Below are 12685 nucleotides of genomic sequence, written 5' to 3' on the forward strand. Positions count from 1 at the left end.
CCAGTCACACAGCTAAATACATTGTAAAGCTGGGACCTTGTTCTCAAAGGTCTGGATATTCTCAGCCCCAGCAGAGCCTCCTGTAAGACTCTCTCTAGCCCAGACTGAGAGCCACAGGAAGCGGGGACAGGCATTTGAGAGACCTGGGCTATCTCTGTCTTCTCCCAGGCCTTCAACCTGTCAGCTAGTATCGGGCAGACCCCGGGGATCTGTGGGTGAGCTGGCGACTTCTGAAGCTCCTCCTAAATGGATCAGCTATATTTCCCACAATGTAAGATTCTCTACTTTTCACTCTTCACCAGGCAAACCCCTGCCATCCTATAAAACCCAGCTGGAGGTACAGCAAATGACCATGTGCAAAGCCACAGAAGGAGTCACATCACATTCCAAAGAATCTTACCGACCATGATCTCCAACCACAATGCAATATAATTAGAGGTCAACACGAGAAACATAAACCTCCCATAGGCTGAGAAACTAAAACACACACTTCTAAATCATCCATGGGTTAAAGAGGAAATGACAATGAAATTATGAAATACTTAGAACTGAATGATAAGAAAAGCACAAAGCGGTTTGTGTTTCCTCTGTAAGTCAAAGTCCCTGACCCACATCCTAAGTTCCTTTCATTGCCTCCTCCCAACCCCCCAGACACACTCTAGGAGGCTGATTTTTGTAGGGTTAATCAACAGGTTCCCTGCCCTTGGCTTCAAGAGTAGGAATTGGCCAATGGGGAGACCTGCCTAGAAGTCAGAGGAAGGGAGGTGGGCAAGGCCCCCTTAGACCCCCAGTCCTTTGCAGTATGATTGCTGTGAGTGGGATATGCCCCTGGAGCTTAGGCCACAGCTCCAGTCAGCAGCTCCCTCCTCATAGCTCCCACTTTGACAACTCCCTCCCAGCACCTCTCAGCTAGGGGTGGCAGCTTCAGCCTAGAGTGGACATCAAAAGGCTGCTCTTGCTAGCCCTTTGGTGATACACTATCCATGTGGTTTCCCTGTACCCTGACTACACCCCTAAATAGTGCCTTCTTTAAACTCCCCTTTCCCCCCCCCTCGCCCCCCCCCCCACCAGAGTGCCTTCTGCAGCCTATCCATCTGCCTTGGCCCTCCCACTCTAGGCCTCCAACCTTCCCTGCTATCCCAAGACAGCCACCTGGTCCCTCATCCTGGGGCCCACTTGTGATTGGATGCTGGTGTGGAATATCTGTCTGCTCTCAGGGAAGGAACCCAGGTAGAAAAGTAGGAAGAACAGTCAAGACTAAAGGGTTTGGATTTGGTTGAAAGGAAGGAGGGAAAGAAGACATTCAACTGGGAACAGCGAGAACAAATGTCTGGCGGTGGGAAATGGAGTGATTTCGGGTAAGGAGTGAGGAGAACCAGCCCAGTCTGAGCAAGAACCCCAGCCCTGGTGGGGGAGTTGAAAATCTGTGATCTGAGCATCTTCAGGGCCAGTCCTTTCAGTGAGGGACCCACTCATGAGTCCTGAGGCATTCATTCATTCATTCATTCATTCATTCATTCATTCAATGGGAATTATGTGCCTGCTGTGTGCCAGGCAATATACCAAGAGCTGAGGGTATGGAAGTGTATAGGGCAGAACTGATCCCTTTGAGTTCAGGCGCAAGTGAAACACGTGATTCGGGGAGAGCGAGAAAACCACCATTATCTCGTAGCGCCTTTGTTTCTGCTCCAGACGAAAGCTGAACTTGTCCCCATTTTACAGCGGAGAAAGCTGAGGCTGCCTCCTTGGTAGAAGTCTAAGCAGACACTAAGTTTGCCCTACGAGGAGAAGTTGGGAGCACGATATAGACTTTCCGGAAAGGCGACAATGAGTGCGTGCACTGCGGGGGGAGGGTCCCCACTCCCCGCCCCTTCCCCGCCCCTTGGCCGGCCACAGCGCGGCGGGCCGGAGGCCCGGGGAGGAGCTGGCGTCGCCTCGGGGGCGGTAGGGCGACCGCAGGCCGGCTGGGCAGGCCGGTGGACAGGCGAGAGAACCTGCGGAGGGAGAGGACCGGCCCAGCGCGCTGGGGTTGTCACCCGCGGCCAGACGAGGACTCGCACTAATCCACCGAGGCGGACCCGTGAGTGATCTCCGCGTCCGCGCGCCCCCGCCGGGGACACGATTCAGCCTTGCTTCCACTTTCATTTCTTCCGCTGTCCGGGCATGGCGCCGTCGGGGGCGACCTCTGCCCGAAGGCAGGCTGGCCACAGTCCTCGGTCCGGGTCCGAGCAGCGAAAGTCGAAAGTCGGGATTTAGGGGTGCCAGTATTTGAGGGGGCGTGTCTTCGGGAGCGGAAATGTCTGGCCTGCCCCTCTGGGTCCTACGACCGAGCTATTCTGGCAGTTGGGCTGGAGAGAGGTGGCAGGAGACCGACGGCCAAAGGATGGGCTTGGGTGGCTGAGCGTTGCGGGGACTGGGCAGACTTTGTACAGAGCACGGAACCCCATCTCGACTTCTCTCTTGGATATCTACCCAGCAGGGAGCCCCCACCGCCCCACACGCCTTTCCCACAGCTCTAGGCTGGGTTCTAGGTTCAGCCTGAGGAATGGTAGGTGTGGCCCTGGCAGGGGGCTGTGTCAGAAACAGGAAGTGTTACTCTGTAGTCTTCCTTCGGGAAGCCCAGATGCCCACCCAGGCTGTGAGCCATCACTGACCACTTTAGGGGTAAAAGGACACAGAATTAGAAAATAGGGCTACTAGGGGCAATAGTTTTGATTCAGGGAGGGATCAAAGGTTCTGAGAGGGATAGAAACTCAGGAAGGTTATTGGAGTGGGAAGTGAAGAGAATCTAGTGGCATGGAGAGAGGGCACCTGTCCATCCTCCCACTGGCAGGCTTACATTTTCCTGGGAAAGACCCAGGCCTTGAAATTCTACAGCAGGAAGGTGAGACTCTAGCCCCCTGGTCAGGACACCCAAGTTGCTGTGGGGCAGTGGGGAGGCTCAGCGTGTTGGAACAGGAATTAGGTTGGTCTAATTGGTGGGAAGATGCTTCACCTCTCCCTCCATTCCCCTCTTTCCCCTTATCTCCACCAGACCAGGGACCAGCTAGTGCAGCCAGTGTAGGAAAATGGTCTTTTATGCTTGTCTTGGGCTGAGCCCCACCTTATCCCAGTTCCCAGTTCTGCCCTTGGAGATCCTCTGCCTATAACTTGCTATGTGAATGAAGGCTCTCAAGTCCCCTTTCTGGGCCTCAAACTCCACATCTGTGTAAAAAGTGGGTTGGGTCAGTTGATTCCTCAGGGCTATTTCAACCCTAAGATTCTTTTTTTTTTTTTTTAACTTATCTTTAATGTTGAAAGTTATACAAATGTACCCTTTTTTTCCCCATTGACCCCTTCTAGCCCACTCCTTCCCCCAACCCCAGGTCTTCACCACACTATTGTCTGTGTCCATGGATTATGCATATATGTATATAAGTTCTTTGGTTAATCTCTTCCCACCCATCCACGCCTGCCATTCCTCTGAGAACCCTAAGATTCTTGAGTTTAAGCTTTCCTTAAAGCCTGAGTGTTGAGCATGTGCCAGGCCCAGACCTAGGCTGGGCGTGGGGTTGGAGGGGTGTGAAGATTCAGAGGCAGGACTGAGGGGCATATTCAGGGATCAGCAAGAAGCCCAGTGTGGTTGGTTGGGAAGTGGGGCAGGAAAGGTAGGGTAAGGTGTTGAATGCCAGACTGAAGGTCTGTTGGTAACAGTCAGTAAAGGGAACTGGGCGAAGGTAAAGAGCCCAGGAACCCCACCTGACTGCAGTGTGAGAGATTTTGGAAGCACCTGCCCAAGCAGAGTTTAGAATGCAGGTAACAAGTGAAGCATGGAAGTCACCTGCTCTTGGGTCAGGAAGCTCAGGTCCCATGCTGGGGACTTCTTTGGGTGAGAAGGTGGGGGACAGGGGATGGATTCTCCAAGTTCCTCTCATTTTATTTGACTGTCCTCTTCTTTGCCTGCCTGTTGTGGTTACAACAAAGAACCCCTGTTCCGAACTTCTCCACTAGCTTGACTTATTGCCTGACATGACACCTCCCCCAACCCATATTTACTGTGCCTTTGGTTACACCCAGTGTCACCTTTTCCCCATCCTCCTTCCCCAGTCCTGTCCCAGTATTACTAGAGACATGAGAAAGGAAAAATGCTCCAATGTCATCTCTGAGGTTTTCTTTGTGGCTATATTCAAGTCTCAGTCTAGGATTGGAGTCAGCACCCCCACTGACCAGGGTCAAGGTCAGGTCAGAGTTCAACCTGGAGCCAGAGCTCAGTGCTTGGCCTATACTCAGCCTTAGTGCTCAGTCTGGGGTCAGGGCCAGTGCTCAGTTTGTGGCTAAATTTGTCTCAGTAGAAACCTAGGTCTGCATTTCCCAAGAGCTCACACACTCACAGAGGAAGTAAGAGCCTACCTTGAGAGTCACAGTAACATGGACTATATCGGAGTGACCCAGGAAGTTGCATGGGCCAAGTCCATGCCTACCTACTACAGTCATGGTGGTGCTGGTCCTATAACCCTGGACTTCTGCCTGCAAGCTTGGGGCTCTGATTGCTGTCCCCAAGGTCTGTTCTGAATCTGGGATTCTTCAGTTCTAAAAGGCAAAGCAAAGTCATATGAATTCTAGATGGACCCAGCTGGGTGGCTCTGACTGCATTCCTACCTTCCAGTTCCACATAGTGGGTGCTCTAGGAATGTCTACTTTGTAGCAGGTGCAGGGGGAGGGGCCTGTTGGGGTTTCTGAAAGGGGAGGCTGGCTTGGAGGGAAGGATCTCCAACTGCTGTTGGAGGAGGTGGTGCCCTTCTAGACCTGCTACCTCCCCCTCTCCTTCAGCCACTCACAGGCCACCCAGCTGGCCATATAAGGGCTTTTCCTCTTTCAGGGTAATAAAAGGAAAGGACATTTTTGGTAGAAAAGTCCCTTCTGCTCTCTGGGAATCCCCAGTGGCTTGTAGCCGGCCGGATGAACTATAAGATATCCCAGAGGAAGCTGAAGGGGGAGGGCGGGGGGGGGCTCCTCCTGCCCCCAGCACAATGCCGCCAGGCTGTCCCACGCTGCACCAGGTGGCCTGTGGGGCCCCCAGAGGTCATCTGGTCCAGGGCCAGCAGGAAGCCTCTGCCACCTCTCTACTGGTCAACAGCAAGTCTAAGGAGCACCTGTTTGGATCTGAGGCCCAGCCCTCTGTGAGATGCAATGCATATGGAGAGGAAACAGAATAAGAAGGCAGAGCTGTGGCACTTGACAGGGGAGAGAGAACAGCCTGGGAACAGGGCAGGGTGCTGTACCGAGGGGATGAGGAAGATTTAGAATCTGGAAGAGGCTGCTGAGATGGGCCAAAAGCTGAGAAGTGAGAGGGAATGTTGTGTTGGGAAGTCAAAGCACATTTGGTAAGGACCTGACCACCATGCTCTTCCATGCCCTTGGCTCTGGCAGGGCATCTTGCAGGTCCTTCCCCTGGACACCCGTCCCTCAGCCCAGCCCGGCCATGGCCCTGTGCCTGAAGCAGGTGTTCGCCAAGGACAAGACTTTCCGGCCGCGGAAGCGCTTCGAGCCCGGCACACAGCGCTTTGAGTTGTACAAGAAGGCACAGGCGTCGCTTAAGTCCGGCCTGGACCTGCGCAGTGTGGTGAGGCTGCCGCCGGGCGAGAATATTGACGACTGGATTGCCGTGCACGTGGTGGACTTCTTTAACCGCATCAACCTCATCTATGGCACCATGGCTGAGCGCTGCAGCGAGACCAGCTGCCCAGTGATGGCTGGAGGGCCCCGCTACGAGTACCGCTGGCAGGACGAGCGGCAGTACCGGCGGCCAGCCAAGCTCTCGGCACCGCGCTACATGGCCTTACTCATGGACTGGATTGAGGGCCTCATCAATGATGAGGATGTCTTTCCCACTCGCGTTGGTGAGTGCCACCTGGTCAGGCCTGGCCAGGGAGGGAGGGAGCCACCGGAGCCCATTTCACAGATGCGGCATTTAGTTTGATATAGTGATTCTGTGGAGTGTGTGTGTGTGTATGTGTAATTTTCATCCCCATTTTGTAGAAGAGGAAACAGGCTCTGAGAGGTTCAATGTCTGCTTGTCAAGATCAGACATCTCAATTTCAGACGGCCTGACTCCCAGTTTGGGGTTCTTCTTTTTTCTTTTAATTTTTTTAAAATATTTTTTTATTGATTTCAGAGAGGAAGGGAGAAAAAGAGAGGGAGAAAAACATCAATGATGAGAGAGAATCATTGATTGGCTGCCTGCACACACACACACCCCTCCCCCCCCCCACTAGGGATCAAGCCTGCCACTCAGGCATGTGCCCTTGGCTGGAATTGAACCTGGGACCCTTCAGTCCGCAGGCTGACGCTCTATCCACTGAGCCAAGCCGGCTAGGGCTGGGATTCTTCTTGTCTAAAGCTTGAGTGCCCCTCCAGGGAACAGGATGGTGAGACCACTCTGATCCTCAGAACCTTCCAGAAGAGGTGCCTCAAGGTGCTTCTAGCAGGTTACCCTCCTTGGGTTGATCTGACTTGCAGCCTCCTGGGAGTTCCCTCTGACTCCGGTCCCCAGAAGGGGAGGGAGTGGAGATTGGGTGTGCCTGACAGTATTTCCACCTCAGGGAGCTCTAAGGGCAGAGCTCCAAGCCGTGGAGACTTTTCTTATCTCAGCTGGGCAGCCTGGGCGGATAAGGGTGGGTAAGGGAGATTAGTGATGTCACCCTGGCCCTGCTTCCCCACCCAAGGGCATCAAGAAGGGGTGTTAGCATGACACTGTGTTCATCACAGCAGCCCCACCTGGCCTCATGGCTTTGGGATTCAGAGATGGGTGGGGCAGGGTGATCAAGCACAGAGGAGAGAAGTCTGAATGCTGAGCACTGAGTCACAATTCAATGCCCTAGGCCAGTGGTCGGCAAACTGCAGCTCGTGAACCACATGCGGCTCGAGAGCCGCGGTTTGCCGCTCTGTTGATTAATGAGTTTGCCGACCACTGCCCTAGGCCCTTCCCCAGCTGGTGGCCTGTCATTTCCTGCACTATCATGCCCGACAGTGGGTATCTTCATTTCACACAGGAGGAAACCGAGGCCAAGAGAGGGACAGTGCACTGAATCAGGAGCGTTCAGAACTGCAGCTCAGGTCTCTTGGAGCCTGGGCCCCAAGTCTAGATATGCAGGACTAGTCTGAGGAACCTGGACTGGGCCTAGAAGGGCTCATGGAGAGGCAGGGCTCAGCCCTTCCTGAGAACAGTGAGGAAAGAGAAGGGATCTACGGAACGGGGTGGGCCAGTGTGGGCCTGTGTCTGGGCTCTTATTCCCTTCTAGACTTAGCCCCCGGGCTTATGAGACCCCAGATGTCTGTGCCTTAACCCTGGGATGGCAGAGAAGAGCACATGGCCACCAAGATTTCCACCCTGAGCACGGGGGACTATAGGAAACTGTCTTTTTCACTGGTTCTAGAGCTCTTCTTTTTTTAAAAAATATATTTTTATCAATTTCAGAGAGGAACGGAGAGAGAGAGAGATAGGAACATCAATGATGAGAGAGAATCATTGATCAGCTGCCTCCCACATGTCCCCTACTGGGAATCGAGCCCACAACCTGGGCATGTGCCCTGACCGGGAATCAAACCTTGACCTCTGGGTTCATAGGTCAATGCTCAACCACTGGGCCACACTGCCAAGCCCTAGAGCTCTTCTTGAGCAGAGTTTGTGGCATTTATCTCAGAGGGATGCTACAGTGCAGTGCAGACAGGGTTTGGATCCTGACTCCAGTCAGTACTATTTAATAGTTATGTGTCCTCGGGCAAGTGGCTCCAACTTCATGCACCTCCATTTTATCATATCTAGGATGGCTATCATACCCATTATCATACCAGGCAAAAGGTGCAAAAGGCCCAGCACATGGCCTGGTTCACAGATGGAAGAGTAAGTGTTATTGAAAATTTGAAGGAATGAGAGATAATCTGAACTAGTTCTTGAAGCTTTAGTAATTCTCAGGATTAGGGGTCTAGGGACTGCACTGTGGGAGGCAGCTGATGCAAAGAGGAAGGAATCAGGGTGGGGTTGGAGAGGGAGGTCAGGATCCTGAAAGGCCTTGAGCAGGCTCCATGCTGGGAAGTTAGGACTTAATTATGAAGGCCCATGTTTTTAAAAATGGACCCCAGATGTTGATGAGCTCACCTTGGAATTTTATCCAAAGGCGTCTTGTAAGAGCACCTACAGATGCATATATTTCTGGGGAGAGTTGGGGCATTACTTTCTTTCATCATACTCTAAGAAGGGTTGTTCAGTGACCCCCAACCAGGTGGCAGAGTCCTGCTCAGAGTCATGGGCAAAGGTGGAAGATAATTTGTATCTCAGTAGAACAGAAGCAAATCAGATTTGTGCTTTGTAAAAAGGGAAGTATGGGGGAAAGCAAATCACGATCTCTCTCTGTCTCCCACATGGAAGTGTGCTAGGGAAGAGGCCATCCTGGGCAAAAGCTGCCTGTATGTGGGAGGGCAGGCAGGGCTGGGTAGGGTTTCATACCAAGATTCTGATCCCCCTCACTTCTGCCCCTCTTCACCCCCCTAGGAGTTCCCTTTCCCAAGAACTTCCAGCAGGTCTGCACCAAGATCCTGACCCGCCTCTTTCGAGTCTTTGTCCATGTCTACATCCACCACTTCGACAGCATCCTCAGCATGGGGGCCGAGGCACATGTCAACACCTGCTACAAGCACTTCTACTACTTCATCCGAGAGTTCAGCCTGGTGGACCAGCGGGAGCTGGAGCCACTGGTGAGGCCAAGCCCCCGCTACCCTCCCCTATCAGCGCTAGCCTCTGAGTTTTCAGATCCAAAGTCTACCTGTACTAAGAAAATCCAATACCCAAGTGGATAAATTAGGGGAAGACAATTCATTGAACAGTGACTCTGTATTTTAATAGAGAATTTGTTCAAGTTACAGTTTACAAACCCAGATCTGCAGCCTGGAGTTGGGGTGGGAGGAGGGAAGGGGCCAGGTTCAGGCAGAAGAGCAGCCAGGCCCTATGGTTTGGGTGGGGGCTGCCTGGCAGGTTGAGCTCTGACTGACTCCCATTCCCCACCCCACCCCCACCATCACCCCCACCTTGTGTCTCTGCAGAGGGAGATGACAGAGCGGATCTGTCACTGAGCCTAGACCTGGACATTGTTGCTCATCAGATGATCGTCTGAATATAGAATGGCTGAGGAGGGGGACTCTCAGGAGTCTGGTGGCAGAGGAACCTGAAGGCCCTGGGACCCCTCCATACACCCAAAGCCCCTGGACTTCTGGTTCTCAGGAGTCTGCCCATATGTCCCCTGACTGCTTGTGAGTGGAGAAAGGGAGAATTTAAATGTGGGCAAACAGGAGGAAAGGAGGAGCTAAACCTCTGACGTGAAGTCTAGGGATGGGGTAGGCTAGAGGATTTCCACTCTGACACTTGACCTTATCATAGTGGTTCCCAAGCCTAACTGGACAATGTGGATGTGGTTGAGGTGATGGCAAGAAAGGTACCAGAGTGAGCAGCCTGTGTGTGAGTGAGCAGTGTGTGTGTGTGATTTTGACTGTGGAGAGTGTCTGTGAGAGCCAGCCACTTTAGACCCTACCCTCCCTGGCACATAGTGGGACCTCATAAATGTTAGGCAAATGGATGGATGGGAGGAAAAAAATAACAAGGAAGGAAGGGGAGGAGGGACTGGGACCATCAGACCATGATCACTGTAGGAGTGATGACAATTCACTGTCCCTACTTGATGTGTCTGATGATGTGTAAGTACAAAATGTGGTTGTAGGTGGGTGTAGCTCTATGTTTGAAACTTCTAGGCTACCTTTTTCCATCAACATGAATTCTGGGGAACTGTGGGGAGGTAGGAAGGGGAGCATTGCCCTGGGTACCTAAATCCCTGGCCCACCACAGACACAGGTTCTGATTGCTCAGCCAGAGATGCACATCAACTGTCATTTCACTCAGCCCTCTGACTCCAGAAAGGCCTGATTATAGACAGCCTCCTGGGGGTAAGGGGTGATCCCTCTGGCCACAATGGTCCTCTGGTGCTTAAACTGGGAATCACATACTACAATCTAGCTTCTAGAATCCGTACACTTGGCTTCCAGCATCTGAAGCCCAGCACAAGAAAATAATCCAACCCAAGGATCTAGTAGAACTTGAATTGGGAAACTCAAGTCTTGTCTCCCATCCCAGGATATTAAGAACCACGGGGCTAGTGAATGCAGTCTTCCAGGCTTGGAGAAACCCCATCCTTCAAGTACTTGCCTCCTTTCAACCATCCTGAGACATTCCAGCTGGTTGGCTCTCAGAGCACAGCTGTTCGCAGAGAAACTGGGTTGTTCATTTAGTACTCCATTACTCAGCACTCCCATGCCCAGCCCTGTGCGCAGACCCACAGGTGGGGAAATTGAGGCAGGGACAGGGCCCTTCCTTCCCAGAGCCTCCACACTGGGAGGCCAGAAGAAGAGCCAGAAAAGACCTGAGGAGCATCTAATCTCACTCACAGAACCCTTCACGTTCATAAGATGAAACTGAAGCCAGGAGGAGAAGCTGTCCTAGGCCTCACGGCAAGGCTTTATGGAGCTGGAGGAGAAGCCATGGTCCCGACTCCCACCCCAGGGCCTGTGCATTGCTACACAGGGAGATGAGAAGCACATGGAATGAGGGTTTGACAGCCCCTCTCCAGGACACAACTGTTCCTGCTTTGAGCAAAGATTTCTAGCCTAATGTCAGAGTGTCCCACTTTCCCTCAGGTCTGCCAGGGTTATCTGCTGAGCCAAACCTCAAACCTCCAAACTCATGCCCCTCTCCATGACCCAGCAGCTGCCTGATCTCTGGGAAAGCAGACAGGGCTCCTGGAGTCAGCCCACTGGACTCGGGCTGCTGCCTCCAGAGAAGTTCCCAAGGGAAGCAACACTGGCCCTGCAGCTTTGCCAAAGGCTCTGGAGGGAGGGAGGGAGGGAGAGGTGGTCAAAGATTCTCCCAGGGACAGTGGGTGGAAACATAGATTCTAGGCTGTGGCCTGCGCTGATTGAAGAAGGGGGTGAAGTGGGTGGGAGGGGTGGTGAGGGAAGGGGGGAAATCTATTTTTGTGAAACAGAGGGAAGACTTTATTGTTGTTATTTTTGGTAAAATAAAAGGCAAACTAAAGCAGCGCTGGTGGGAAGCTGTGGTCTGGGTGCCACATGACTCTTGGGCAGATTGGAAGGAACTGGGCCAGAATGGGGCAGGGAGGGATTTTTGTCTCTGGCCATAAGGAGTGCTGGCTGGTATGGTCACGTCTGGCCCAGCTCTCCAGGGTGGAGACACCAAGGTTTTCCCAGGGGCTCTGAGAATGCTGAACCTGGAATTCCTGGGCAAGGCTAGGATCCTAGGAGTGGGGAAGACTGGCCCTTGCCTTCGGAGAGCTCAGTCTCTTCTTGGGAGATTCTTTACTTGTTTCAGCTTAGGTTACCTGGCACTGGCTGTTCTCACCCCCTTAATGTGGGTGGTTTATTGGAGCTAATGGATTAAGGAACAGGGCAGAAACAATGCTAACCCTAATCACAGCAGAGGAAGCCCTTCTCAAGAAAATGCTGTTGGGGGCAGCTGGACATGGGGCTGACTCCTGAGCTTATTCCCCAGGAGACACCTGAGTCTCTTAGCTCAGGTCTTGCTTTCATTCCACTGCCCCTTACCATCAACTGCCCAGACGAGTTGAAAAACAGCTTGGTTCTTAAGAGTCAGCAAAGGCCCACCTAGAGCTCTTCCTCTACCTAAGAAGGAGCCTGGCTCTGTGCAGCAGCTCTCCTGGAAGGCAGAGGTCTGGGTTCTAGTCCCAGCCCAGCCCCTGACTATGGCAGGCCCCTCCAGACCTCAATTTCCCCCATCTATTTCATGACCAGGAGTGGAAGCAAGGAAATAATTGATTCTTAACTTCTTCATTATTCACAGTCTATGAGTCATCCACAATGATAACAATAATAGCTAATATTATGTGTCTGGTACAGTTCTAAATGCTTGATATACAATAGCTTGTTGGATCAAGTTTGTCTTTGGGTAGCTGCCTAGCTTCCTTCTTGGTGCCTAGTATCCCCCCTTTCACTGCTCTAGGATCTGTAAGGCCCTCCACTCTGCTGCCCCTTCTTCTGGCTCACCAGAGGAAGCCCACGTCCAGCATTCTAAAAGGTGGCTCTGCTTAACACCTCCTGTGACAGGTCACTCACTACCTCCTCAATTGCTGGAGAATTCGGACTTCTAGAAAGTTCAGGTTCTGAGATCATAGTTGTTTTGAAATACACCATGGTAGTGAGGATAAATTAATCTCAGAACTGTGTGGCCAAGGCCTGCTCCTTACAAGCCATCACAAAACTGTTTTGAGAAATTCAGAGAGGGATGCTTAGAGAAGACTAGACAGAGATAGAGAGGAAGGAGGAGACAGAAGAGAAAAAAAAAAAAATAACCTCCCCCAATCCAAAGGGCAAAACTTTGCATGAGAGAGTCCTGGGAGAGGCAATGTATTAGGGGCAGAGGGACAGTTTGGGCAGCCAGGCTGTTGGAACCTTTGTTTTCCTGGACCCATAAAACTATTTGGAGCAGGGAATAAGAAAGTGAGCCAGTCTCCCCATCTTGGAGCAGAACATCCACCTATTGAGTAAAGGCTGCCCTACCACCCTCAGCCCTCATGAATACTTCAGCCTTTTCTTTGAGGTTTCCTGCTGCCACTTCCCCTTCCCTGGG

The 12685-nt window shown here is 52.3% G+C and overlaps 1 protein-coding gene across 2 annotated transcripts; it reads left to right on the forward strand.

Moving 5' to 3' along the window:
* Positions 1-1894: 1894 nt before the first annotated feature.
* On the forward strand, positions 1895-11118 carry MOB3C (MOB kinase activator 3C; the record flags this gene model as incomplete). 2 transcript variants are annotated; one of them, XM_080658201.1, is made up of 4 exons in its annotated part: positions 1895-2080; positions 5410-5879; positions 8531-8733; positions 9079-11118. In XM_080658201.1, exons 2-4 carry the CDS (start codon positions 5462-5464, stop codon positions 9106-9108), a joined length of 651 nt encoding a protein of 216 aa, XP_080514327.1. In that variant the 5' UTR covers positions 1895-2080; positions 5410-5461. The 2 variants fall into 2 exon arrangements, with proteins under 2 accessions (XP_080514327.1, XP_080514326.1); XM_080658200.1 differs by lacking the exon at positions 9079-11118 and having other exon boundaries at positions 1967-2080; positions 8531-8835.
* Positions 11119-12685: the final 1567 nt, after the last annotated feature.

The sequence above is a fragment of the Plecotus auritus genome (assembly GCF_963455305.1).
Source record: "Plecotus auritus genome assembly, chromosome: 2".
Taxonomy (NCBI): Eukaryota; Metazoa; Chordata; class Mammalia; order Chiroptera; family Vespertilionidae; genus Plecotus; species Plecotus auritus.